This window comes from Gopherus evgoodei, unplaced genomic scaffold, assembly GCF_007399415.2.
Source record: "Gopherus evgoodei ecotype Sinaloan lineage unplaced genomic scaffold, rGopEvg1_v1.p scaffold_35_arrow_ctg1, whole genome shotgun sequence".
Classification (NCBI taxonomy): domain Eukaryota; kingdom Metazoa; phylum Chordata; order Testudines; family Testudinidae; genus Gopherus; species Gopherus evgoodei.
The window spans coordinates 2801243-2828069 of NW_022060027.1; the positions used below are offsets into that span (position 1 = coordinate 2801243).

At 67.4% G+C, this 26827-nt stretch overlaps 1 protein-coding gene across 12 annotated transcripts in view; it reads right to left on the reverse strand.

The window, feature by feature from the left end:
• Positions 1-122: 122 nt before the first annotated feature.
• Positions 123-26827, reverse strand: part of LOC115641537 (myosin-10-like) — a 58936-nt gene continuing 32231 nt past the window's right edge. For 7 of the 12 annotated variants that reach the window (XM_030544748.1, XM_030544746.1, XM_030544749.1 and 4 more), the window contains 25 exons: positions 26399-26468; positions 24491-24651; positions 24099-24207; positions 23465-23596; positions 22282-22488; positions 21490-21627; positions 19973-20096; positions 19608-19779; positions 18977-19189; positions 17625-17769; positions 16699-16905; positions 14759-14863; positions 12228-12380; positions 11321-11569; positions 10616-10828; positions 9808-10020; positions 9518-9679; positions 8633-8761; positions 8263-8351; positions 7688-7811; positions 6620-6828; positions 6171-6279; positions 5409-5581; positions 3737-3760; positions 123-1885 (listed from right to left, as the gene is read on the reverse strand). In XM_030544748.1, coding sequence (XP_030400608.1) covers positions 1735-1885; positions 3737-3760; positions 5409-5581; positions 6171-6279; positions 6620-6828; positions 7688-7811; positions 8263-8351; positions 8633-8761; positions 9518-9679; positions 9808-10020; positions 10616-10828; positions 11321-11569; positions 12228-12380; positions 14759-14863; positions 16699-16905; positions 17625-17769; positions 18977-19189; positions 19608-19779; positions 19973-20096; positions 21490-21627; positions 22282-22488; positions 23465-23596; positions 24099-24207; positions 24491-24651; positions 26399-26468 — 3781 coding nt within the window. In that variant the 3' untranslated portion in view covers positions 123-1734. The remainder of the gene's footprint in view (positions 1886-3736; positions 3761-5408; positions 5582-6170; positions 6280-6619; positions 6829-7687; positions 7812-8262; positions 8352-8632; positions 8762-9517; positions 9680-9807; positions 10021-10615; positions 10829-11320; positions 11570-12227; positions 12381-14758; positions 14864-16698; positions 16906-17624; positions 17770-18976; positions 19190-19607; positions 19780-19972; positions 20097-21489; positions 21628-22281; positions 22489-23464; positions 23597-24098; positions 24208-24490; positions 24652-26398; positions 26469-26827) is intronic. The other 5 variants (XM_030544754.1, XM_030544747.1, XM_030544753.1 and 2 more) reach the window with 1 other exon arrangement.

Below are 26827 nucleotides of genomic sequence, written 5' to 3' on the forward strand. Positions count from 1 at the left end.
CCAGCTTTTAACCCCCCCCCCACACTCTGAGCTGAGGGTGTCAATAAACTGCCCGTCTCTCCGCATCTGCTGCGTGCGTCTTGCCCCCCGTTCACCCCCACTAGGCAGCCACGTGCAGCGAATCCGAGATGAATTTTAATAGAAGACACAAACCGGGGGGGGGGGGGTGTAAAACGAAAAGCAAACAGAACCCCCTGAACTCCCCACAACCTCACCCAGCCAGTGCCCACTCCAGCCCTGCCCGCCCAGGGGGGGAAACACCCCACAACGGCTCCAGCCCCAGCCACCTTAGGAGCCTCCATGCCCCAAATCACTGTGCAGAGAGAACAGCACGGGAGGGGGGGGGGGGAAGGATCCAACCAGGGAGAGGGGGAGACCCCCACAGCCAAAGGCCAAGAGACGCTAGGAAAAGGGGGCCTGGCGGGGAGGGGATTGGCGACCCAGCATTTGCTGGAGAGGGGGAGGGCTTAGCAGAGTTTCCATTGCTCTTCAGGGCAGGGGGGGGGTCCCACCGTTTGTTGGTTGTAACCCCAGGTGGACCTGCTAGGGTTTACACTGAGCTGCTGACGTGGGGAACTCAGAGGACCCGATCCTGGTGGGTGGGAAGGATGTGGGGCTAGATGGGCCTGGGGTCTGGTCTGAGGGACAGGAAGGGGGCGGGATACCAGGGTAGATGGACCCAAGGGGGGGCGGCTCCATAGGGCAGGGAGGGGGCTGATGCCAATGAGGCCCCGGGGTGCCCCTGATGGCCGGGCCAGAGGCCGGGGTGCCCCAGACGGGGGCAGGACCCAGCCGCCAGGGGTGACACATTGGCACCAGGTGAGGGGTCTCGCTGTGGGGCCTGGGACGGGATCTGAGTTGCGGGGGTTCAGCCCCAGGGAACCCATTAACCCTTCAGTTCCTGCTTCTTCCAGGGTGTAGCTTGTGGGGGCGCCCCTGGCCAGCGCCACAGCACAGGGGAGGGGAGGGGTGGGGGAAATGTGCCCAGGTGGCCCCTCTAGTCCTGGGGCTGAACAGGCAAAGGGGTGGGAGGGTAGCTGGGTCGGGGAGATCCCAGGCTGGGGGTGCTGGGTCAGGGGGGCAGGAGATCCCAGACTGGGGGTGCTGGGTTGGGGGGAATCCCAGGCTGGGGGTGCTGGGTGAGGGGGAATCCTAGGCTGGGGGTGCTGGGTCAAGGGGGCAGGAGATCCCAGACTGGGGGTGCTGGGTTGGGGGGAATCCCAGGCTGGGGGTGCTGGGTCAAGGGGGCAGGAGATCCCAGACTGGGGGTGCTGGGTTGGGAGGGACCTCAGGCTGGGGGGGTGCTGGGTCGGGGGGAAGGAGATCCCAGACTGGGGGTGCTGGGTTGGGGGGGGCAGGAGATGCCAGGCTGGGGGGTGCTGGGTTGGAGAGGATCCCTGGTTGGGCGTGCTGGGTCGGGGGGGGGCAGGAGATCCCAGGCTGGGGGGGCTGGGTTGCAGGGGATTCCTGGTTGGGGGGTGTTGGGTCAGGGGGGATCCCAGTAGGAGGGAGCCATTGCTGTGCCCCCCTGGCGGTCAGACCCTGGTGGGGGGCATGGGGGTTATTCCATAGGAGATCCAGTTAGGCTGCAGCCCCCCCACCCCCTCCAGGACTCCCGCTCTAAAGTGCTGCCTGATCCACAACCAGCCCCCAGCGTGAGGCCGGGATGGGGCCCACGGCCCAGTGCTGGGCCTGGCTTCATCGCTGCACCAGGGGGCCCGGTCCCGGGGCCCCTCATGGGGCAGGGGGCTCAGCTGGGGGGGGCTGCGGCTGCTGGTCAGGGGCTGGAGTCTCTGCGTTGGGCCCGTCGGCCTCATCGTCTGAGACGCCCTCCAGCTGGAAGACCTGACGCACCGTGCGGGTGGTGAACGTCAGGGGGGTGCGCCTGGGGGGGGAAAAGGGGTCAGAACAGGCCATGGGCCCCCCACAGCACCCCCACCTGCTCCCGCCGTGGTCCCTAGGTCTCCTACCATCACCCCACCTGACCCCCATGGCGACCCCTGCTCCCAAAACCAAGACCTCCACCCCTATCAGCCCATGGGTCCCCCCCACAACCAGCACCCCATGTTCAACAGTGCCCCCCTGGTCCCACAGGGTCCCCCACAGCCAGCACTGGTGCCCCCTGCCAGCTCTCCTGCACCCCCACCACAGCACCCGCACCTTGCTCATGGTGCCCCCAGGACCCCCCACAACCAGCAACGCCCTCCTTGGAGGCCCCACACCCCCCACAGCACCCACGCCCTACCCTGCGCCCCTTGCCAGAAGAGGCTAGAAATGACACATTCGGCCCCACACGCCCCCCAAGCTGAGTGCAGCAGCAGCATCACAGCAGAGCCTGGGGATTTGGGACACGAGTGACCCCCAACACCAGTAACTGCCCCCCACCAGCCGGCACCTGGGACTGCACTGGGGGGGGGGAGAGAACTGGGGGGGAGGGGGATCCCACAGCTCAGGGGTGTGATGAAGTGGAATGTTCGTAATGTTTTCTCTGAGTGCTAGGTGGGTGCCTCAGTTTCCCCTAAGCGGTTCTCGAGTGTCGGGGTGGGGTGCAGAGCCCTAGGGGGGCCGGTGCGATGGCGTCTGCACGGAGAAGGGCCGACACCCGGTCTCCTCGCAACCGACGGCCTGGGCCCCTCCGCTGCAAGGTGCCGGCGAACGAGGGGATGAGGCAGCCTAAGGCCAGAGGAGGGGCTGGGGAAAGGGAGGGGAGCCCCGACGGGGCTCTGGCCTCCCTGGGGCCCCCCAAGACGGACCCAGCTGAGGGGTCCTGTCGTCTGCCCCTGCAAGCCCTGTCTGGGACTGTGCTTCTGTTTCACTGGCTGGCTGAGAGTCGTGGGGGGGCAGGGCCTGGGCTCCCCCAAACTCCCTGACAGAGGGGGGAGTTCCTGAGCTCAGAGGGGTTGGCAGTGGGGGAGCTCGGACAGGGGTACCCCAGGAGGGAGCAGAGGGAGCTCGAGGGGGGGAACTGCTGTTAGGGGGAGGGGAGCTTGGGGTGGGGGGACCCCAGAAGGGGGCAGAGGGAGCTCGGAGGGGGGGAACCGCTGGTGGGGGGAGAGGAGTTTGGATGGGGGACCCCAGGAGGGAGCAGAGGGAGCTCGAGGGGGGGAACTGCGGTTAGGGGGAGGGGAGTTTGGGGTGGGGGACCCCAGAAAGGGGCAGAGGGAGCTCAGGGGGGAGGAACCGCTGGTGGGGGGAGGAGTTTGGATGGGGGACCCCAGAGGGGGGCAGAGAGAGCTCGGGGGGGACGACCACTGGTGGGGGAGGGGAGTTTGGATGGAGGCCCCAGGAGGGAGCAGAGGGAGCTCAGAGGCGAGGACCACTGGGTGGACGAGGGGAGTTTGGATGGGGGACCCCAGAAGGGGGAGAGGGAGCTCGAGGGGGGACTGCTGTTAGGGGGAGGGGAGTTTGGGGTGGGGGACCCCGGAAGGGGACAGAGGGAGCTCGAGGGGGGAACTGCTGTTAGGGGGAGGGGAGTTTGGGGTGGGGGACCCCAGAAGGGGGCAGAGAGAGCTTGGGGGGGGGACGACCACTGGTGGGGGAGGGGAGTTTGGATGGGGGACCCCAGGAGGGAGCAGAGGGAGCTCGGGGGGATCCCCGTCCGTTGATGGCTCAGCCCCTTCCCCCCTCAACACGCACACAAGCAGCCCCTCCCCCACAGGGCACCGGGAGCAGGCACTGCCACACAGCACACAGGGCTGGCATGTCGGGGGGCAGCAGGAGCCGGGGGGGCACGTACTTGCGCTGGAGACGCTCCAACTTGCTGAGGGGTCGGAAGAGAGAGAAGGAAACAGGAGAGACAGAGAAAGTGAGAGGGACAGAGACTTCCCCAGCCTGGGAGAGAAGGGGGCTAGCGGACACAGCAGGCTGGAGCGGGGGCGGCTGGGAGCCCGGACTCCTGGGTTCTCTTCATGGCTGTTCTGTAGATCCCACCCCCATCCCTGTGCCTCAGTTTCCCCTCCTGTGCTGAACTAGTGCGCATAGATGCCTTTCACCTGAGCCCTGGTGGTGCTGCCCGGCTGACACCCTTCTCCAGCACCAGCTGGCCCCCAGCAGCACATGGCCCCCACCCCGCCCCCGAGAGCTGGACCGACCCCCATCCCTGGGGGGGCTGACGGGCACGGCAGGAAGAGCTCTGGGGTCAGATGTGCAGGGCAGGATTTGGATGGGTGCCCAGTGCCCATACTGGGAGAGCAGGGTTTCAACCCCCCCAGCCCCACAAGGAGAGACAGGTTCCACCCCCCAACCCCATGAGGAGAGCCAGGTTCCACCCCCACAGCCCCGCGAGGAGAGCCAGGTTCTACCCCCCCAGCCCCACGAGAAGAGCCTGGTTCTACCCCCCCCCAAGCCCCATGAGGAGAACCGAGTTCCAACCCCTAGCCCCGCGAGGAGAGCCAGGTTCTACCCCCCCAGCCCCGCGAGGAGAACCGGGTTCCACCCTCCCAGCCCCGCAAGGAGAACCAAGTTCCAACCCCTAGCCCCACGAGAAGAGCCTGGTTCTACCCCCCCAGCCCCGCAAGGAGAACCGAGTTCCAACCCCTAGCCCCGCGAGGAGAGCCAGGTTCTACCCCCCCAGCCCCGCGAGGAGAACCGGGTTCCACCCCCCCAGCCCCGCGAGGAGAACTGGGTTCCACCCCCCCAGCCCCGCGAGGAGAGCCAGGTTCTCCCCCCCCCCCAAGCACCATGAGGAGAACCGGGTTCCAACCCCCAGCCCCGCGAGGAGAACCGGGTTCCAACCCCCAACCCCGCGAGGAGAACCGGGTTCTACCCCCCCAGCCCCACGAGGAGAACCGGGTTCCACCCCCCCAGCCCCACGAGGAGAACCGGGTTCCACCCCCCCAGCCCCGCGAGGAGAACCGGGTTCCAACCCCCAGCCCCGCGAGGAGAACCGGGTTCTACCCCCCCAGCCCCGCGAGGAGAGCCGGGTTCTCCCCCCCCCAAGCACCATGAGGAGAACCGGGTTCCACCCCCCCAGCCCCGCGAGGAGAACCGGGTTCCAACCCCCAGCCCCGCGAGGAGAACCGGGTTCCAACCCCCAACCCCGCGAGGAGAACCGGGTTCCAACCCCCAGCCCCGCGAGGAGAACCGGGTTCCACCCCCCCAGCCCCGCGAGGAGAACCGGGTTCCAACCCCCAGCCCCGCGAGGAGAACCGGGTTCCAACCCCCAGCCCCGCGAGGAGAACCGGGTTCCACCCCCCCAGCCCCGCGAGGAGAACCGGGTTCCAACCCCCAGCCCCGCGAGGAGAACCGGGTTCCAACCCCCAACCCCGCGAGGAGAACCAGGTTCTACCCCCCCAGCCCCGCGAGGAGAACCGGGTTCTACCCCCCCAGCCCCACGAGGAGAACCAGGTTCCAACCCCCAGGTGCCCAGTGCCCCATCTGCAGCCTGGTGCCCCTGCTCCCCCGGTCACCTGAGCCGGTTGCGCAGCGTGGTGACCTCGCGGTTCATGGACTCGGCCGACTCGGTGACATCGTCCAGCTCCCGCTGCATGCGGCGCCGGCTGGAGTTCGCCCGTGACGCCTCCTCCTCCGCCTCCTCCAGCTGCCGCTTCAGCTGCTTCAGCCGGATGTGGCCCTTCTCCACCTGCCGGGCGCGGAGCGGGCGGCTCAGCGAGGGCACCAGGGGGCGCCTGCCGCAGGGAGTGCGGGGCGCTGGCCCACACACGCTGGGGGGGAGGTTGGGCATGGGACAGGGGGCCGGGATGCGCCGTGTCGCGAGGAGCTGAGCAGGCCATGGGGCTGGGCAGGGCAGAGGGTCAGTGGGGGGTGCCATGCTGCGGGGTACTGGTGTCAGCAGGGGGGCGCCATGCGACAAGGGACCGAGCAGGCTATGGGGCTGGCAGGGGGCGCCGTGGGGCTGGCCAGGGCAGTGGAGCGGTGGGGGGTGCTGTGCTGTGGGGTACTGGGGGGCACCATGACACAAGAGGCCAAGCAGGCCATGGGGCTGGCAGGGGCTGCCATGCGGCACGGCAGGGCAGAGGGTCAGTGGGGGGTGCCATGGGGCAGGGCAGGGCAGAGGGTCAGTGGGGGGTGCCATGCTGCGGGGTACTGGTGTCGGCAGGGGGGCGCCATGCGACAAGGGACCGAGCAGGCCATGGGGCTGGCAGGGAGCACTGAGGGGCATGGCAGGGGAGGGCAGGGCAGAGGGGGGATGCTGTGGGGCGGGCCCATACCTGGTCCTTGAACTGGTCGGCGCTCCGGCGCTCTTCCTCCACCTGCAGCACCACCTCCTTCAGCCGCTTCTCCGCCCGGCGCACCAGCTTCCCCGACAGGATCCGCTCCCTGAGCCGGGGGGGACGGTGGGGAAGGTCAGCCACAGCTCACGGGGGGGTGCACCATACCCAGAATCCCCTGGGGCAGCCACATCCCTTCTCTGACCCCCCGAGGGTTCTGGGTAGACAAATACCAAGCCCTCCACCTGCTCTGGCCATGGCTCTGACCCTGGAGCATTCTGGGTAGTCAGGCCCCCTGGTCCCCCAGCAGTGGGTTATACCCCAGGGGATACAGCCCCAGAGCATGCTGGGAACTGTTTCACAGGCTCTGCCCCTCCACCCCCACCCTGATGTCCAGCCCCGGGGCATACTGGGTAACCCCCTCCCAGGGGGTCTGGGCCCAGGGTCACCTGGACTCCTGCTCCAACTGCTCCTCCAGCTGGGCCACCTTGGCCTCCAGGGTGGCGATGGTCAGCTTGTACTTGGCCTTGACGGAGGAGTCCAGCTCGCCCAGCTTGGCTCGCAGCTCCTTGTTCTGCCGCTCCATCTGCTGCCGGGTGTTCTCCGCCTTCTGCGAGAAGCTGCGCTCGGCCCCCAGCTCCGTCGTCAGCGTCTCCACCTGTGGGGGGGCGGGGGCTGGTCACGCGAGGCCTGGGACCCCCTGTCCCACCAGGCGCTTCCCCTCACAGTCAGTGCTGGCCCCGAAGGTGGCAAAAAGGGGCGCTGGGCCGCAGGGAACGGGGCGGGGGCAGAGAGCGGAGCAGGGGCTCGGCAGGGGGTGCTGGGCTGCAGGGAGCGGGGCGGGGTCTCAGCAGGGCTGCTGGGCTGCAGGGAGTGGGGTGGGGGTCAGTGGGGGCACTGGGCTGCGGGGAGCGGGGTGTGGGGCTCAGCAGGGGGTGCTGGGCTTCAGGGGTCGGGCGGGGACCCAGCAGGGGGCGCTGGGCTGTGGGGACCCAGCAGGGGGCGCTGGGCTGCGGGGAGCGGGGCAGGGGATCAGCAGGAGGCGCTGGGCTGTGGGGACCCAGCAGGGGGCGCTGGGCTGCGGGGAGCGGGGCAGGGGATCAGCAGGAGGCGCTGGGCTGTGGGGGCCCAGCAGGGGGCGCTGGGTTTCAGGGGTCGGGCGGGGACCCAGCAGGGGGCGCTGGGCTGCAGGGAGCGGGGCAGGGGATCAGCAGGGGGCGCTGGGCTGTGGGGGCTCAGCAGGGGGCGCTAGGCTGCGGGAAGCGGGGCAGGGGATCAGCAGGAGGCGCTGGGCTGTGGGGGCCCAGCAGGGGGTGCTGGGTTTCAGGGGTCGGGCGGGGACCCAGCAGGGGGCGCTGGGCTGCAGGGAGCGGGGCAGGGGATCAGCAGGGGGCGCTGGGCTGTGGGGACCCAGCAGGGGGCGCTGGGCTGCGGGGAGCGGGGCAGGGGATCAGCAGGAGGCGCTGGGCTGTGGGGGCCCAGCAGGGGGCACTGCAGGGCTCTCGACCCCCACCCACCTGCAGGCTCAGCTTGCGGTAACGGTCGTTCAGCAGCTCCGCGTTACTCTGCTCCTCGTCCAGCTCCTCCTCCAGCTGCCCGATCCGGGCCTCCAGGTGCCGCTTCTCATCCAGCAGCGCCGACCTGCGGGGAGGGCGGCCTGGGCTGAGGGGGGCCGGGAGCCCGGGGCAGGGGCATCTCTGGGGCAAGCAGCTCCTGCTCCGTGCCCAGGATACAGATTGTGGCAGCAGCAGCGGCTGGGGGCAGGGTGTTCACAAGGGAGCAGGAGGGGCAAGGGGCAGTGGGTGGGGCAAATGAAAAGATGGGGTGGGTCATGGACATGGCATACATGGGGCATGGGTGGGGCGGGCATGGCAGTGGGTGGGGCAGGCAGAGGGGGCAGAGCTCACGGCAGCAGAGGGTGGAGCTCACGGCAGCAGGGGGTGGAGCTCACAACAGGTCAGAGGCGGGGCGGGGCGCACCGTGGGCAGGGGGGCTGGGCTTTGTGCACCGGGCAGGGCCCAGGGCACTCGTCATTGGCAGGGGCAGAGCCTACGGCAGTGGGTGGGGCCTATGCAGTGGGCGGGGCACTCACTTGCCGCTGACGCCATTGGCCAGCTCGTCGGCCAGGTCGTCGCGTTCCTGCTGCGCCTGCCGCTTGGCTCGCTCAGCCGCCGCCAGCTCCTGGAACGGGTGAGGCAGGAGTCAGAGGCGGGGGGGTCTTGACTGTGCTCGTGGGGCACTGACACCCCCACAGCATGTACCCGCCCCCACCACCTCATGTCGCTGCATTAGCCCAGCCCCCAAAATGAAACAGGCCCACCCCCTCACCTCCTGCAGCTGAAGTAGCTCCGCCCTCAATGAGAGCCCCACCCCCTCACCTCCTGCAGCTGCAGTAGCTCCGCCCCCAATGAAAGAGCCCCAGCCCCTCACCTCCTGCAGCTGAAGTAGCTCCGCCCCCTCACCTCCTGCAGCTGCAGTAGCTCCGCCTCCAAGTTTTTCAGTTTCTTCTCGTTCTCCCTGGACTGGATGAAAATCTCCTCGCGGGACGTGCGTGACTCCTCCACCTCCCGCCACAGCTCCTTCATCTGGGCCTGCGGGGATGGGTTGAGAGCAAGTGAGAGGGATCCCGTAAGGAAGGGTAAGCCCCACCCCTGGGGTGCCCGGACTCCAGGGTCCTGTAACGCACGGTAAGCCCCACCTCTTGGGTGCCCGGACGCCAGGGTCCCATAATGCAGGGTAAGCCCCACCTCTTGGGTGCCAGGACGCCAGGGTCCCATAACACACGGTAAGCCCTGCCCCTGGGATGCCCGGATGCCGGGGTCCCATAACGCAGGGCAAGCCCCGCCCCTGGAAGCAGGTTGAGCCCCGCCCCTTTGGCACCTGGATGCCTGGGTCCCATAATGCAGGGTAAGCCCCGCCCCTGGAAGCAGGTTGAGCCCCGCCCCTTTGGCACCTGGATGCCAGGGTCCCATAATGCAGGGTAAGCCTCACCCCAGAGCACCCGGATGCCAGGGTCCCATAACGCAGGGTAAGCCTCGCCCCTGGAAGCAGGTTAAGCCCCACCCCTTTGGCGCCTGGATGCCTGGGTCCCATAACGCAGGGTAAGCCTTGCCCCTGGGGCGCCTGGATCCCATAATGCAGGGTAAGCCCCACCCAAGAGCACCCGGATGCCAGGGTCCCATAACATAGGAGGAGGAGGAACAAGATACTCCAGCTCCCAGCATGCACTGCTCCCCTTCTGGCTTCCCCTGTAGCCCAGCCAGGTGCCTGATGCTCCTCCCTGAGCCCCACAGGATCCTCCTCCTGCCCCCAGGCCCCTCCCCCTGGTCCCAAGCCACGCCCCCCACCTGCAGTTTGCGGAGCTGCTTGACGGCCTCTTCGCGCCCCTTGTTGGCGGCGTCGATCTGCCCCAGCACCTCCTGCAGGTCCAGCTCCAGCTTCTTCCGCGCTGCCACCGCCTGGGCTCGCTGCTTCCGCTCGCCGTCCAGCTCCTGCTCCAGGTCCCGCACCTGATGGGGGGGGAAAAGGGGTCACCCATGGACAGCGCCCGCCCTGCAGCCAGTGGGCACCAGCCTGCCGCTGGCCCAGCCCCCTCCCCGCCAACCCCCTAGCCCCGGCAGCCCCCGGCTGCCCCCACCTGCTTGGCGAGCAGCTTCTTCTTGTCGTCGTCGGTGTTGTCACGGCTCTGCAGCTCCCGCTCGTGCTGCGCCTTCATGGCCTGCAGGGTCACCTCCAGCCGCAGCTTCCCATCCTCCGTGGCCTGCAGCTCGTCCTCCAGCTCCTCCAGCTGCGCCCGCATCTCCTGCACCTGCTGCTCCAGCGCCCGCTTCGACCGCTCCAGCTCGTGCACCTGTGGGAGGGCACAGACCAGGGTTCCCAGCATGCACTGAGCCGGCATCACCAGCAGGCACCGCGCTGCCGTCCCCAGCGTGCACAGCACCATCGCCCTCCCAGGGGCACAGCCTAGGGCTCCCAGCATGCACTACACCCAGGTTCCCAGCATGCACTGCGCCACGGCCCTCCCAAGGGCACGGCCCAGGGCTCCCAGCATGCACTACAAAGGGTTCCCAGCATGCACCACGCCACAGCCCTCCCAGGACATGGGCCAGGGCTCTCGACGTGCACCGCATCAGGGCTCCCAGCATGCACTACGCTCAGGTTCCCAGCATGCACTGCACCACGGCCCTCCTGGGGGCACGGCCCAGGGCTCCCAGCATGCACTACACCCAGGTTCCCAGCACCGCACCAGGGCTCCCAGTGTGCACCGCACCCAGTGCTCCCAGCATGCACCATGCCACGGCCCTCCCAGGCACACACAGCTGTGTTTGACCCCACGCCCCTCCCAGAGCTGGGGAGAGAACCCAGGACTCCTGGCTCCCAGCCCAGGCCCCCCTCCCCATGCCAAGGCAGGGGCAGAACCCAGGCGTCTGGGTGGAGCTCCTTACGTTCTTGCCGACGTCGTCCTTGGAGCTGACCAGATCGTCCAGCTCAGCCCGGAGCTGCTTGTTCTGCCGGTCCAGCTCCTCCCGCAGCTCCAGCGACTCCTCCAGCGCCCGGGTCAGCGACAGCACCTTGGTCTCCTTCTCCCGGGCCTCGGCCTCGGCCCGGTCCCGCTCCTCCGCGTGGCGCGCCGACACCAGCTTCTCCTCCGCCAGCATCTGCCGGGGGCCAGCGCGTCAGGGGGGCCGTGGCCAGGCTGGGGGGTGGGGATGGGGAGCCCTGGCCAGGCTGGGGGGTCAGGAAGGGGAGCCTCCGCCAGGCTAGAGGGTGGGGAAGGGGAGCCCTGGCCAGGCTGGGGGCTGGAGGGGGATACAGGGGAGGGGTGAGTAGGATTTGGGAGGCTCCGTAACAGTGGGGTTGATAGGACGTGGGGAGGGGGAAGTCAGTGGCTGTTGGATGGGGAGGTCAGTGGATGGAGGAGTCAGTGGCTGTGGGGGAAGGGAGCAGGGGGGGAGGAGAAGGGGGCAGGAGGGCAATAGGGGGAAGCAGCTGCGAGGGGCGGGGGGGAAGCAGGGGAGGGGGGCAGTGGAGGGGGAGGACAGCAGGGGGAGCAGAGGGGGATGGGGTAGTGGGGGGCGGGGGCAGCGGAGGATGGGGAGCGGCAGGGGATGGGGTGGTGGGGGATCAGGGGGCAGGGGCTGCGTCCTCACCTGGTCGAACTTCTTCTGCCGACGCTCCAGGTTGGCCACAGCCTGGCGCTGCTGGCCCAGCTCCAGGCTGGCATCGTCCAGCTCCTGCTGCAGCCGCGCCCGGTTCTTCTCCAGCTTCTCGGCTGCCTGCGCCTTCTCCTCCCAGCGCTGCCCCAGCAGCTCCAGCTCCCGGGCCGCCCGCCGCCGGGCCTCCTCCAGCGCCTCCGCCGTGCCCGCGTCCTCCTCCAGCTTCCGCCGCGCCTCCACCACCTGCCGGCAGCCGGGTCAGCCGGGGAGCGGGACGCCCACCCTGGAGCCAGCTGGCCCCACGCGCCCCCACAACCCCCCACCTCGGAGCCGGCCGGCCCCACGTGCCCCCACAGCCCCCCACCCCGGAGCCGGCCGGCCCCACGCACCCCCACAGCCCCCCACCCCGGAGCCGGCCGGCCCCACGCCCCCCCACAACCCCCCATCCCGGAGCCGGCCGGCCCCACGCGCCCCCACAGCCCACCACCCCGGAGCTGGCCGGCCCCACGCACCCCCCAAGCTCCCCATCCCACAGTCAGCCAGTCCCAGGACATGCTCCTCACCCGAGCCAGCAAATGCCCCCCTCTCGGGAGACGCTGGGACGCGAGCAGGGATGGAACAAAGAGGGGGCCAGGGCAGGAAACACTGCACCTGCCATGCCAAGCACACTGTGCCAGTGCTCTGCAACCACTGCGTCCCCTTCACTGCATCCCCACGCTGCACCCCGGCACCCCTCACATAGCACCCACTGTGCCCCTCATACTGCACCCACTGTGCCAGCGCTTGGCACCCACTACATCCCCGGCACCCTCACAGTGCACCTGCTGCACCACCCACACCTGTGCACACTGCGCCAGCTCCGTGCTGGCTGCACCCCCCTGCGGCCCCCGGCCGGGCCCACCTGCTGCTGCAGGGCCTGGATCTGGCGGTTCAGGTTGGCCTTCACAGCCTCCTCCTCCTCCAGCTGCTCCAGCACGGCGCCTTTCTCCTCCTCCAGCTGCCAGACCCGCGAGCCCAGCGCCAGCTTCTGCCGCGTCTCCTCCTGCAGCAGCTCCTGGGGGGGGGGGGGGCATCCCGGGTTAGAGACCCTGCCCCTGCCCCTGACCCCTGACCCAGGCAGAAACCCCGACCCCGGGTTAGAGACCCTGCCGCAGACCCTGACCCCCGACCCAGGCAGAAACCCCGACCCCGGGTTAGAGACCCTGCCGCTGACCCTGACCCCCGGCCCAGGCAGAAACCCCGACCCCGGGTTAGAGACCCTGCCACTGACCCTGACCCCCGGCCCAGGCAGAAACCCCAACCCCGGGTTAGAGACCCTGCCACTGACCCTGACCCCAACCCCAGGCAGAAACCCCGACCCCGGGTTAGAGACCCTGCCGCTGACCCTGACCCCCGGCCCAGGCAGAAACCCCGACCCCGGGTTAGAGACCCTGCCACTGACCCTGACCCCGACCTTAGGCAGAAACCCTGACCCCGGGTTAGAGACCCTGCTGCAGACCCTGATTCCCGACCCCAGGCAGAAACCCCGACCCCGGGTTAGAGACCCTGCCCCTGCCCCTGCCCCCCGACCCAGGCAGAAACCCCGACCCCGGGTTAGAGACCCTGCCGCTGACCCTGACCCCCGGCCCAGGCAGAAACCCCGACCCCGGGTTAGAGACCCTGCGCTGACCCTGATCCCCGGCCCAGGCAGAAACCCCGACCCCGGGTTAGAGACCCTGCCACTGACCCTGACCCCCGACCCTTAGGCAGAAACCCTGTCCCGGGTTAGAGACCCTGCCGCTGACCCTGACCCCCAACCCCAGGCAGAAACCCCGACCCCAGGTTAGAGACCCTGCCACAGACCCTGACCCCCGACCCAGGCAGAAACCCCGACCCCGGGTTAGAGACCCTGCCGCAGACCCTGACCCCCGACCCAGGCAGAAACCCCGACCCCAAGTTAGAGACCTTGCCGCAGACCCTGACCCCCAACCCAGACAGAAACCCCAACCCCGGGTTAGAGACCCTGCCACAGACCCTGACCCCCAACCCCAGGCAGAAACCCCAACCCCAGGTTAGAGACCCTGCCGCTGACCCTGACCCCCAACCCCAGGCAGAGACCCCACTGCAGGTCCCTCCCTCTGCCCCCAGGTTAGAGACTCCGCCACAGACCCTGACCCCCGACTCCAGGCAGAAACCCTGACCCCGGGTTAGAGACCCCGCCACAGACCGTGACCCCTGGCCCAAGGCAGAAACCCCGACCCCGGGTTAGAGACCCTACCGCAGACCCTGACCCCCAACCTCTGGTAGAGGCCCCACCGCAGGCCCCTCCCTCTGCCCCCAAGTTAGAGACCCTGCCGCAGACCCTGACCCCCGACCCCAGGCAGAAACCCCGACCCCAGGTTAGAGACCCTGCTGCAGACCCTGACCCCCAACCCCAGGCAGAGACCCCACCACAGGCTCCTCCCCCTGAATCCAGGGCAGAGATCCCACCGCAGGCCCCGCCCCCGGGTTAGAGACCGGACCAGAGACCCTGCCGCTGACCCTGACCCCTGACCCCAGGCAGAGACCCCACCGCAGGCCCCTCCCTCTGCCCACAGGTTACAGACCCTGCCGCTGACCCTGACCCCTGACCCCAGGCAGAGACCCCACCGCAGGCTCCTCCCCCGAATCCGGGGCAGAGACCCCACCGCAGACCCCATCCCTCGACCTCAGTGCAGAGACCCTGCCGCAGGCCCCTCCCTCTGCCCCCAGGTTAGAGACCCCACCACAGACCCTGACCCCTGACCTCAGGGCAGAGACCCCACTGTAGACCCCGACTCCCAGCAGAGACCTCGACCCCAGGGCAGAGACCCCACTGCAGGCCCCTCCCCCTGACCCCAGGGAGAGACCCTGACCCCAGGATAGAGACCCCGACCCCGGGGCAGAGACCCCACTGCAGGCCCCTCCCCCTGACCCCAGGGAGAGACCCTGACCCCAGGATAGAGACCCCGACCCCGGGGCAGAGACCCCACCGCAGGCCCTGCCCCTGGGGTATAGGCCCCGCCCCAGGAGCCGGGTCAGAGACCCCGCCACAGGCCCCTCCCCCTGACCCTGGGTTAGAGACCCCACGGCAGACCCCGACCCCCAGCAGAGACCCCGACCCCGCCCAGAGCAGAGACCCCACCGCAGGCCCCTGCCAGACCCCCAGGCCCAGGGGCAGAGCCGCCCTGTGCCTACCAGACACCACCTTGCCCACACTAGCCAGGCCCCACTTCCCTGGCCCCACCCCACCTGGCTCCCCCAGCCCAGGCCCCATTCCCAGCCCCCCCTTCAGAAACTGCTCCATCCCCTCCCCCCGCCACCCACCTCTGCATTAACCCCGTACTTCCCAGAGCCCGTCCCCCCGCCCTGAACCACTGCCCCCAAGCCGGCACCTGCTGGGCTTAGCCCCACGTTCCCCGGGGGGGGCCCTACCTGGGTGTCCTGCAGGTGGGACTCCGCGGTGGCCAGCTCCTTGGCGAGCTTGGTCGTCTTCGACTCCGTGGTGCCCAGGGCCCCTGAGACGCTGTCCAGTTCACTCTGCCCAGGGTAGACGGGGGAGCTCAGCGACCCTGCTCCATGGCCCCCATCGTCCCAAAGGGATGATCTGCTGGGCTGGGGGCACGGGGGGGCAGGATACTGGGGTACATGGGCTCGGAGGAGAGATGGAGGGGGCGGGATATCTGGGTAGATGGGCTCAGGAGGGCAGGGAAGGATACTGGGGTAGATGGGCTCAGAGGAATGATGGAGGGGGCAGGATATCTGGGTAGATGGGCTCAGGAGGGAAGGGAAGGATACTGGGGTAGATGGGCTCAGAGGGGTGATGGAGGGGGCAGGATATCTGGGTAGATGGGCTCAGGAGGGCAGGGAGGGGGAAGGATACTGGGGTAGATGGGCTCAGAGGGGTGATGGAGGGGGCGGGATATCTGGGTAGATGGGCTCAGGAGGGCAGGGAGGGGGAAGAATACCGGGGTAGATGGGCTCAGAGGGGTGATGGAGGAGGCGGGATATCTGGGTAGATGGGCTCAGGAGGGCATGGAGGGGGAAGGATACCGGGGTAGATGGGCTCAGAGGGGTGATGGAGGGGGCAAGATATCTGGGTAGATAGGCTCAGGAGGGAAGGGAAGGATACTGGGGTAGATGGGCTCAGAGGGGTGATGGAGGGGGCGGGATATCTGGGTAGATGGGCTCAGGAGGGCATGGAGGGGGAAGGATACCGGGGTAGATGGGCTCAGAGGGGTGATGAGGGGGCAGGATATCTGGGTAGATGGGCTCAGGAGGGCATGGAGGGGGAAGGATACCGGGGTAGATGGGCTCAGAGGGGTGATGAGGGGGCGGGATATCTGGGTAGATGGGCTCAGGAGGGCATGGAGGGGGAAGGATACCGGGGTAGATGGGCTCAGAGGGGTGATGGAGGGGGCGGGATATCTGGGTAGATGGGCTCAGGAGGGCATGGAGGGGGAAGGATACCGGGGTAGATGGGCTCAGAGGGGTGATGGAGGGGGCGGGATATCTGGGTAGATGGGCTCAGGAGGGCATGGAGGGGGAAGGATACCAGGGTAGATGGGCTCAGAGGGGTGATGGAGGGGGCGGGATATCTGGGTAGATGGGCTCAGGAGGGCATGGAGGGGGAAGGATACCAGGGTAGATGGGCTCAGAGGGGTGATGGAGGGGGCGGGATATCTGGGTAGATGGGCTCAGGAGGGCAGGGAGCGGGAAGGATACCGGGGTAGATGGGCTCAGAGGGGTGATGGAGGGGGCGGGATATCTGGGTAGATGGGCTCAGGAGGGCAGGGAGGGGGCAGGATACCGGGGTAGATGGGCTCAGAGGGGTGATGGAGGGGGCGGGATATCTGGGTAGATGGGCTCAGGAGGGCAGGGAGGGGGCAGGATACCAGGGTAGATGGGCTCAGAGGGGTGATGGAGGGGGCGGGATATCTGGGTAGATGGGCTCAGGAGGGCAGGGAGGGGGAAGGATACCGGGGTAGATGGGCTCGGAGGAGAGATGGAGGGGGCGAGATATCTGGGTAGACGGGCTCAGGGGGGCAGGGAGGGGGCAGGATACTGGGGTAGATGGGCTCAGAGGGGTGATGGAGGGGGCAGGATATCTGGGTAGATGGGCCCAGGGGGGCAGGGAGGCAGCAGGATACCGGGGTGGGTGGGCTCAGAGGGGTGATGGAGGGGGCGGGATATCTGGGTAGATGGGCTCAGGAGGGCAGGGAGGGGGCAGGATACCGGGGTAGATGGGCTCAGAGGGGTGATGGAGGGGGCAGGATATCTGGGTAGATGGGCCCAGGGGGGCAGGGAGGCAGCAGGATACCGGGGTGGATGGAGGGGATCCATGGGTACGATCCAGGGGCAAGGGGGGGTCTCACCTGCAGCTTGCCCACGCGGTCGGCAAGCTCGGCCTTGGCTCGCTCGGCCTCGCTGGCCCGGATCTGCAGCTCCTGCACCTGCCCCTCCAGCTTCTTGCGGCGCTGGTCCGAGTCCAGCCGGGTGGCCTGCAGCCCCTTCACCTCCTGCACCAGCTCCGCCTTCTCCCCCTCCAGCGCCTGCTTCGCCTTCTCCAGGGTGCCTTTCACCTGGGGGGGCCGAGACCTACCTCACACAGAGCTAACACCCCACAGCAGAGCCCAAGAGAACCCAGGAGTCCGGGCTGCCAGCTCCTGACCCCCTGCTCTCACCACTAGACACCGCTCCCCTCATAGAGCCAGGGAGAGAACCCAGGAGTCCGGGCTGCCAGCTCCTGACCCCCCTGCTCTCACCACTAGACCCTGCTCCCCTCCCAGAGCCAGGGAGAGAACCCAGGAGTCCGGGCTGCCAGCTCCTGACCCCCCTGCTCTCACCACTAGACCCTGCTCCCCTCCCAGAGCCAGGGAGAGAACCCAGGAGTCCGGGCTGCCAGCCCCTGCCCCCTGCTTTCACCACTAGACACCGCTCCCCTCATAGGGCCAGGGAGAGAACCCAGGAGTCCGGGCTGCCAGCGCCTGACCCCCCTGCTCTCACCACTAGACCCTGCTCCCCTCCCAGAGCCAGGGAGAGAACCCAGGAGTCCAGGCTGCCAGCTCCTGACCCCTGCTCTCACCACTAGACACCGCTCCCCTCATAGAGCTGGGGAGAGAACCCAGGAGTCCGGGCTGCCAGCCCCTGCCCATGCTGACCCCACTGAGCTCTCCCCAGGCAGCACTGGGGGGAGATGGAAGGGGGGAAGGCTGAGGGAGCCTGGCACAACAGAGATCCAGGCACAGGAGAGCAGGGAGGACCCAGCCCCGTGGGGGACCCTTCCCCTCCCGGCCCATACCCGGCGCAACTGCTCCAGCTGCTCGGACAGCTCCTCCAGGGCATGGGCGTGTCGCTGGCGCATCTCCAGCACCTGGGCCTCGTGCACCTTCACCTCATCCTCGATCCCCTTCTTCAGCTCTGCCACCTCCTGCTCCCGCTTCGACCTGCGGGGGGGCAGCAGTGAGCCACAGGCTGGGGGCGCAGAGGGGCTACTGCTCCGGGAACTCCTCGCCCTAGGCTGAGACGTGGGTGGGCTGGGTGCACGGGGACTTTGCCGGCTCCGGGTGGGTGCACAGGGATGCAGCTGGCTCTGGGGGAAGGCAGTCGGGTGCGTGGGGTCGTGGCCGGCTCCCAGGGGAAGCGGACGAGGTGCGTGGGAATGCGGCTGGCTCTGAGGTGAGGTGGGCCAGGCCTGGGGATACAGCCAGCCCCAGGGGTAGATAGGCCAGGCATACAGGGATGCGGCTCGCTCTGGGGGGAGGCAGGTGGGCTATGGTGATGGTGCACACCAGCCCCGGGGATAGGCAGGCCAGGGAGGGTGTGCTGGGATGTGGCTGGCTCTGTGGGGAGGCGAGCCAGGCCCGGGGACGTGGGCGGCTCTGGGGAAGGTGCGCGGGGATGCGGCTGGCTCTGGCGGGTGGCAGGCCTGGGGATGTAGGCGGCTCTGGGGAAGGTGTGCGGGGATGCGGCTGGCTCTGGGGGGAGGCGAGCCAGGCCCGGGGATGTAGGCGGCTCTGGGGAAGGTGTGCGGGGATGCAACTGGCTCTTGGGGGAAGCGAGCCAGGCCCAGGCATGTGGGCAGCTCTGGGGAAGGTGCGTGGAGATGCGGCTGGCTCTGGCGGGTGGCGAGCCAGGCCTGGGGATGTGGGCGGCTCTGAGGAAAGGTGCGCGGAGATGCGGCTGGCTCTGGCGGGTGGCGAGCCAGGCCCGGGGACGTGGGTGGCTCTGGGGAAGATGCGCGGAGATGCGGCTGGCTCTGGGGGGAGGCGAGCCAGGCCCGGGGACGTAGGCAGCTCTGGGGAAGGTGCGCGGAGATGCAGCTGGCTCTGGGGGGAGGCGAGCCAGGCCTGGGGACGTGGGCGGCTCTGGGGAAGGTGCACAGGGATGCTGCTGGCTCCGGGGGGAGGCGAGCCAGGCCCGGGGACGTGGGCGGCTCTGGGGAAGGTGCGCGGATATGCGGCTGGCTCTGGCGGAAGACGAGCCAGGCCTGGGGACGTGGGCGGCTCTGGGGAAGGTGCATGGGGATGCGGCTGGTTCCGGGGGGAGGCGAGCCAGGCCCGGGGACGTAGGCAGCTCTGGGGAAGATGTGCGGAGATGCGGCTGGCTCTGGGGGGAGGCGAGCCAGGCTCGGGGACGCGAGTGGCACCGCACCGTAGCTCCTGCTGGGTGGCGGTGGAGTCCAGCGTATCCTCCAGCTCAGTTTTCAGGGCCTCCAGCTCCTCGCCCAGGTCCCGTCGCTGCTTCTCGGCCTTGGCCCGAGCCGCCCGCTCTGTCTCCACGTCCTCCTGCAGCTCTGTCAGCTGGGCCTGCAGCTCCCGCAGGGCCTTCAGCGCCTGGTTCTTCTGGGCTGACTCCTCCTCCAGCCTGCGGGGCAGAGAGTGGGTCAGCACCGTGGGGGGGGAGTAAGCGGGTTAGCTCCCGGGGGGGCAGCCAGCCGGGGGGGAGCTCAGCAGGGGGTCGGTGGCTATAGGGCTGGCAGGGGGTTAGGCAACAGGTATCTGGCAGGGGGATCCCACTGGGATAGGGGCATGGGGCAGGGGGGATCCCAGTGGGGAGGGCAGGGCAGGGGGATCCCGGTGGGGGGGGGCAGGGCAGGGGGATCCTGGAGGGGGAAAGCAGAGCAGGGGTCTCTGACCATGGGAGGACGCAGCAGGGATCCTAGGGGAGCGGGTTGGGGGTCCCCAGGCAGGAGTTGGGAGCAGATCTCTGGGGAGACCCAGCCAGGGGATGGGGGAAACTAGGGGGGGCCTGGATGAGGAATGGGGGGGTTCTGGGGGGGCACCTGGCCAGGGCAGCCTGCAGCTCGGCCTCCTTGCGGGCCAGCTGGGCCCGGAGCTCCTCCAGCTGCTGCTGCAGCTCCAGCAGCTGCTCCTGCAGGTCGCTCGTCTCCCCGTCCAGCCGACGTCGCTGCTTCTCCAGCTCCTGGCGCCCCTTCTCCTCTTTCTTCAGCCGCTCTGCGGGGGGGGGGGGGGTCAGCCCCTGGGGAATCTCTTCCCCCACTCCCCATCCCTGCCCCCCAACACACCGCTCGGCCCGCCCAGGGGTGAGCACCCCCCATCTCTCCCATCCCCTGTGCCAGCCAGGCCTGCTAGGGCCTCCCCTACCCGGATGCCGGGGTCCCCCAAGGGCCCATCCCCCACCCCTCACCTTCCATGTCGGCGAGGACGGCCTCGTATTTGTTGCGCAGCTTGGAGAGGCTCTTCACCTTCTCCTCCTCCTCCGTCATGTGCGAGGTGAACTCCGCCAGGCGCTCCTCCATCAGCTTCCGCTCCTGGGGGACGCGGGGCGCAGGTCAGGCCGTGCCGGGGACCCACCCGCTCCCACCAACCCTCCCCACTGGGAAAGGAATGGGGGATGGACCCAGCTAGGGCGCGGGCGGGTTCGGGGGGACGCTTCACGGCTGGATCCGGATTCAGATCTGAATGGGTACGGAAACACCGATTCTGATGGAGATTTAGATCACGGCACAGAGCCGGCTTCAGCTCTGGGTCACACCCCAGCTGGTGAGGTCCTGATCTGGATCACAGGTTCAGCTCAACCATCCCGGATTTGGGTTCAGAACTGGACTTCGAATCAGTTGAGAGTTTGGGTTCTAATTCCTATTCGTATGCAGATTAGGGATCAGATGGGGATTTGTAAAATCCCCGTCCAGGCTTGGATTCAAATTCAGTTGCATTTGCATCTTGCACCTACATGAGATCTGGATCCAGATTCGGATCAAAACTAGTGCCAGATCAGGATCAGAAAATCAAATTTAGATTCAAATTCAGATACAGACCCTGTTCTGGATCTTAAATCAGATTTAAGTGTGGACTATAATTCAGATTAGGATGAAAACTGCAACTGAAGGTCAGATTAAGACTAAAATCCAGATTCAAGAGTGCACTGGGATTCAGATCAAGGTCCAGATTTAAAGTGAAATTAAGATCCAGTGTATGTTTGGATTCAAATTCAGATCAAGAGTCAGATTCAGTGTGAGATTAAGAGCCAGATTCAGGGGGCAATTAAAATGTGGACTCAAATTTAGATTCAGATTAATATACAGGTTTGAATTAAAATTCAGATTTGGAATGAGATTAAGATCCAAATTCAGATTAAGATTTAGTGTACGTTTGGATTCAAATTCAGATCCAGAATCAAATTAATATCCAGATTCAAAGTGAGATTAAAACCCAGATCCAGAATAATATGATTTGGATTCAAATCTAGATTCGGATTCAAATGTAGGTTTAGATTAAAATTCAGATTCAGATCCAGATTAACAACTGGCGAATATTTGGATTAAAATTCAGATCCAGAGTCAGATCTGGATTCCAATTCAGCAGGAGATTAAGAGCCAGAATCTGAACCAGATTCAGACTCCATTCTAGGTGTCACGAAAAACTCAGCTTCCAGTTAAGATCCAGAGTCACACCTGGATCACAATTCAGATCTCTGTTTGGGCTCAAACCCACATTCCGATCCAGAGTGAGAACAGGATCCAAACTGAGGCTAAGACACACAGACCCGGGAGCATCTCTTCTCACCCCCATGAAGAACCCAACCACAGGGGCTGGCAAGGGGGCATAGAGCCCCACAGGGAGGGGGCACAAAGGGTGGACTGGGCAGCGGGGACCAGACTCCCCTCCCCAGCATGCGGGGCACACAGCCCGGGGCCCTCTCACCTTGTGCAGCTTGGAGTTCTGGTCCTCCAGCAGGAGCAAATCCTCCTCCATCTTCTTCATCTTGGACTCCGTGGTCACCTTCTCCAGCTGCAGCTTCTGCCGAGCCGCCTCCTCTTCCTCCAGCTGCTCCTCCAGGTCCTGGGGGGCAGCGGGATGTCAGAGGGCTTGGGGCTGGCCGTCGGTGGGGCTCAGGACATGGGCAGTGGCAGAGGTCGGGGGGTGCATGGCTCAGGGGGGTGGGCACTGGTGGGCATCAGGGGGCACAGGGCTGGCCATCGGCGGAGCTCAGGGGCATGGGCACCCATGGAGGGCTGTAGGGTGCGGGGCTGGCTGGCAGTAGGGGCAGCCGGGGCAGCTCCCTCCCAAGACAGCCCAGGCAGAGAGGCGCCAGTCGCAGAACAACCTCACAAGACGGGTGGGAGAGGGCCTCCTTCCCGATCCCGGCTCTGGGATGGGAGTGGAGCCTAGTGGTTAGAGTAGGGGTGGGGGCTGGGAACTAGGACTCCTGGGTTCCATTCCGAGCTCTGGGATGGGGGAATTGGGTTTAGTAGTTGGGGGGGAGGGATTCGGAGCCAGGACTCCGGGTTTCAATCCCTGGCTCCGGGAGGGGAGTGGTGCCTAGTGGTTAGAGCAGGGGAGCTTGGGAACCAGGACTCCTGGGTTCTCTCCTGGGTCTGGGAGAAGATGTGGGATGCCAGCAGAGCCCCATGGGGTGGCCCGGACGTGCCAGCTGGGCTGTGCCCCTCGGGCCTTGGCACCACAAGGAGGTCTCCCCCTCTCGTCCCCTGGTACCTGAACGTGCTGCTGCATCTTCTTCTTGTCGTTGTGCAGCTGCTGGCAGCGCTCCTCCTCCTCCTCCACCCGCCCCTCCAGCTCGTGCAGGATCTCCTCCAGCTCCTGCTTCTTGGTGGCCAGACGCGCCCGCAGCTCCTCCGCCTCGGCGAACAGCTCCGTCTCCGCCTGCAGCTGCTCCGCCAGGATCGCCTTCTCCTCCGCCAGCTGCGGGGCACGGCGGGCTAGTGCGCTGGGAGCCAGGACTCCTGGGTTCTCGCCCCGGCTCCCAGGGGGGAGGGGGAGCTAGTGCTTAGAGCACGGGGGCTGGGAGCCAGGACTCCTGGGTTCTCGCCCCGGCTCCCAGAGGGGAGGGGAAGCTAGTGCTTAGAGCACGGGGGCTGGAAGCCAGGACTCCTGGTCTCCCCCTGGGTCCCAGAGGGGAGGGGAAGCTAGTGCTTAGAGCACGGGGGCTGGGAGCCAGGACTCCTGGGTTCTCGGCCTGGCTCCCAGAGGGGAGGGGAAGTTACTGCTTAGAGCACAGGGGCTGGGAGCCAGGACTCCTGGGTTCTCAGCCTAGCTCCCAGAGGGGAGGGGGAGCTACTGCTTAGAGCACGGGGGCTGGGAGCCAGGACTCCTGGGTTCTCACCCCGGCTCCCAGAGGGGAGGGGGAGCTACTGCTTAGAGCACGGGGGCTGGGAGCCAGGACTCCTGGGTTCTCGGCCCGGCTCCCAGAGGGGAGGGGAAGCTACTGCTTAGAGCACGGGGGCTGGGAGCCAGGACTCCTGGGTTCTCGGCCTGGCTCCCAGAGAGGAGGGGGGGCTAGTGCTTAGAGCACGGGGGCCAGGAGCCAGGACTCCTGGGTTCTCTCCCCAGCTCTGGGAGGGGAGTAGGGGTTAGTGGGCTGGGAGGCAGGACTCCTGGGTTCCATTCTCAACTCCTAGAGGGAAGTGGGGGGTAGTGCTTAGAGCGAGCTGGGGAGGCTTGGAGCCAGGACTCCTGGGTTCTATCCCCAGCTCCTGGGGGGTGGGGGGCTAGTGGACTGGAGGGGCTGGGACCCAGGACTCCTGGGTTCTAACCTCAGGTCCCAGAGGGGAGTGGGGAGCTGGAAGCCAGGACTCCTGGGTTCTCTTCCTGGCTCTCAGAGGGGAGTGAGGGGCAGGAGTCAGGCCCCTTCCCGGTCCCTCACGCCCCCACACCTCACCTGCTGGTACTTGCTCTCCAGCTCCTTGAGCTCGCTCTGGGTTTTCACATGTTGATCCTGCACTTTCTGCAGCTCCACAGCCTTGGCCTGCATCACCTCGTCCTGCCGCGTCACCTGCAGCAGCGGCTTCACCTGCGGGGAGGGGTCAATGGGGGGTGAGTCCAGACCCCCCCACGCACACACCCTGACCCCCCGGCCTTGGATCCCGGCTCCCCACCCCCACCGCTGCCCCCAGCCTGGCTCTGGACCCCTCACACCGACATCCCCAGCCCCGCCTCCCTGGGGCCTGCACCTCACTCCCACCCCGACATTCCCAAGGCCTGCACACCCTCCACCCCTACATCCCCAGCCCCGCCTCCCTGGGGCCTGCACCCCCCACCCTGACATCCCCATCCCCCTCTCCCTGGGGCCTACGCCCCATCCCGACATCCCTGCCTCCCTGAGGCCTGCACTCCACCCCAACATCCCCAGGGCCTGCACCCCCCCAACCCCGACATCCCCACCCCCACCTCCCTGGGGCCTGTGCCCCACCTCCACATCCCCACCCCATCTCCCCGGGGCCTGCGCCCCCCCAGCCAATACAAACTCCGGGCCTCTCCCGCTCCCCAAGCTCTCAGCCCCGCCCAGCCCCCACCTTGGTGAAGAGACGCCACCACTGCCAGTGGCGCAGTTTGAGGTAGGCGGCGCAGTTCCGCTGCATCACTCGGAGGGCGCTCAGCTGCTGCTGCTTCTTCACGAACGCCCTGCAGGGGGCGGGGCAGCCTGTCAGCCCGGACGCCTGGGTTCTCGCCTCACTCTGGGAGGGGAGTGGGGCTAGTGGGGTGAGGGGCTGGGAGCCAGGATGCCTGGGTTCTATCCCCGGCTCCAGAAGGGGAGTGGAGGCTAGTGGTCAGAGCAGGGGAGCTGGGAGCCAGGACCTTTTGCTTCACAGCCCTGGGAAGTGGGGCCCCACCCACCAGCCCCCCGACCCCCATTCGGTCCCAGTGGTGGGTATTGCCCTGGCCCCGCGCTCCCCCCAGCACTCACTTGCGGGCCAGGTACCCGCGCGCGGCGGCCTGGAAGGAGACGATGATGTCGGTGATCTTGAGGTCCCGTTCCTCCTCCAGGTGGGCCAGCACCCCCGCCCGGAAGAAAATCTTGCTCTGGCCAATTCGGTACAAGTTGGCGTCAAGCTCCAGGGCCTTGATCTAGGGCAGGGAGAGAGAGCGGGGGTGAGCAGGAGAGGGGAGCCAGGGTCCTCCCCATGCAGCATCCGCCCAGAAGGGCAAAGTCCTCAGGGTGGGATGGAGGTTTGGGGGGGACGAAGGGGATGGAGCTATGGAAGGGTAGATGGGGTGGAGGGGGATAGGGAGGAAGGGATGGGGAGGTGGCTGAGGGGGTGGGTGTGATGGGGCTGGGGTGTTCAGGGGGTCCGAGGGGGGATGGCTGGATGGGGGGATGGGTAGGGGATGGCTGGGGGATGGGGAGGGGTGGGAGGATGGCCAGGGAGAGGGGATGGGGAGGTGGATGGGGGAGTGGGAGGAGGGATGGGGGGATGGCGATGAGGGGGATGGGTAGAGGATGCTCGGTTGGTGGATTGGGGGTGGCTGGAAGGTGGGGGGAGGGGCGTGGGGGGCTGGCTGGGGAGGGGGATGGGGGACTAGGAAGAGGGACGGGTGGGGGGAGGGGGGATGGCTGGGGGATGGGAGGATGGGGAGGGGTGGGAGGATGGCTGGGGGAGTGGGAGGAGGGATGGGTGGGGGGGATGGCTGGAAGGTGTGGGGAGCGGAGGGGAGAGGGGATGGCTGGGGGATGGGGAGGTGGCTGTGGGGATGGCGATGAGGGGGATGGGTAGGGGGATGCCTGGTTGGTGGATTGAGGGTGGCTGGAAGGTGAGGGGAGGGGACTAGGGGGAGGGGGGAGGGGTGGGCGGATGGATGGGTGGGGGGATGGCTGGGGAGGGGGAATGGGGAGGTGGATGGGAGGAGGGAGAGGATGGGAGGAGGGGGAGGTGGACAGGGGATGGGGAGGAGGGATGGGTGGGGGGAGGGGGATAGGGGGATGGCTGGGAAATGGGAGGATGGGGAGGGGTGGGAAGATGGCTGGGGAGGAGGGATGGTGGGGGAGGGGGATAGGGGGATGGCTGGGGAGGGGGAATGGGGAGGTGGATGGGGGAATGGGAGGATGGGAGGAGGGATGGGTGGGGGGAGGGGGATAGGGGAATGGCTGGGGGATGGGAGGATGGGGAGGGGTGGGAGGATGGCTGGGGGAGTGGGAGGAGGGATGGGTGAGGGGATGGCTGGAAGGTGTGGGGAGCGGAGGGGAGAGGGGATGGCTGGGGGATGGGGAGGTGGCTGTGGGGATGGCGATGAGGGGGATGGGTAGGGGGATGCCTGGTTGGTGGATTGAGGGTGGCTGGAAGGTGAGGGGAGGGGGAGGGGGGTAGGCGGATGGATGGGTGGGGGGGATGGCTGGGGAGGAGGGGATGGGGGATGGCTGGGGAGGGGGAATGGGGAGGTGGATGGGGGAGTGGGAGGATGGGAGGAGGGATGGGTGGGGGGAGGGGGATAGGGGGATGGCTGGGAAATGGGAGGATGGGGAGGGGTGGGAAGATGGCTGGGGGGAGGAAGAGGAGGAGGGGGAGGTGGATGGGGGTTGGAGGGAGGGATGGGGAAGAGGGAGGGGATAGGGGGATGGCTGGGGGATGGGAGGATGGGGAGGGGTGGGGAGATGGCTGGGGAGGGGGGAGGGGGACGGCTCGGGAGCGGGGGACAGTAGCAATGAGGGGGGTGGGGCAAGGGACCCCCCAGAGCAGGTGCTGGGGGCAGGAGACTGGAGGTTGGGGGTCCCAGTCCCACTGCTGACCCCAGCCTGGGTGTGGGTTTCTCCCGGGGTGGGCGGGGTCTGGCTCCCAGAGCCCCTCCCCCAGACAGGCCCCCCCCGCCCCCCCCGTACCATGCGCTCGCAGGCCTGTTTCCCGTCCATGAAGCCCTTGGGGATGGCGTTGGAGGTCAGGATCTCGTACCTGCAGGGGGGAGGGGAGAACACAGGTCAGAGGTCACCCAGCACCTCCCCCCCGCCCGTCCAGAGCAGTCACTGGCAGGATACCAGGGTAGATGGGCCCGGGGGAGGTGGGATACCAGGGTAGATGGGCCCAGGGTGGATGGGGGAGGCGGGATACCAGGGTAGATGGGCCCAGGGGAGGCGGGATACCAGGGTAGATAGGCCCGGGGGAGGCGGGATACCAGGGTAGATGGGCCCAGGGTGGATGGGGGAGGCGGGATACCAGGGTAGATGGGCCCGGGGGAGGTGGGATACCAGGGTAGATGGGCCCGGGGGAGGCGGGATACCAGGGTAGATAGGCCCGGGGGAGGCGGGATACCA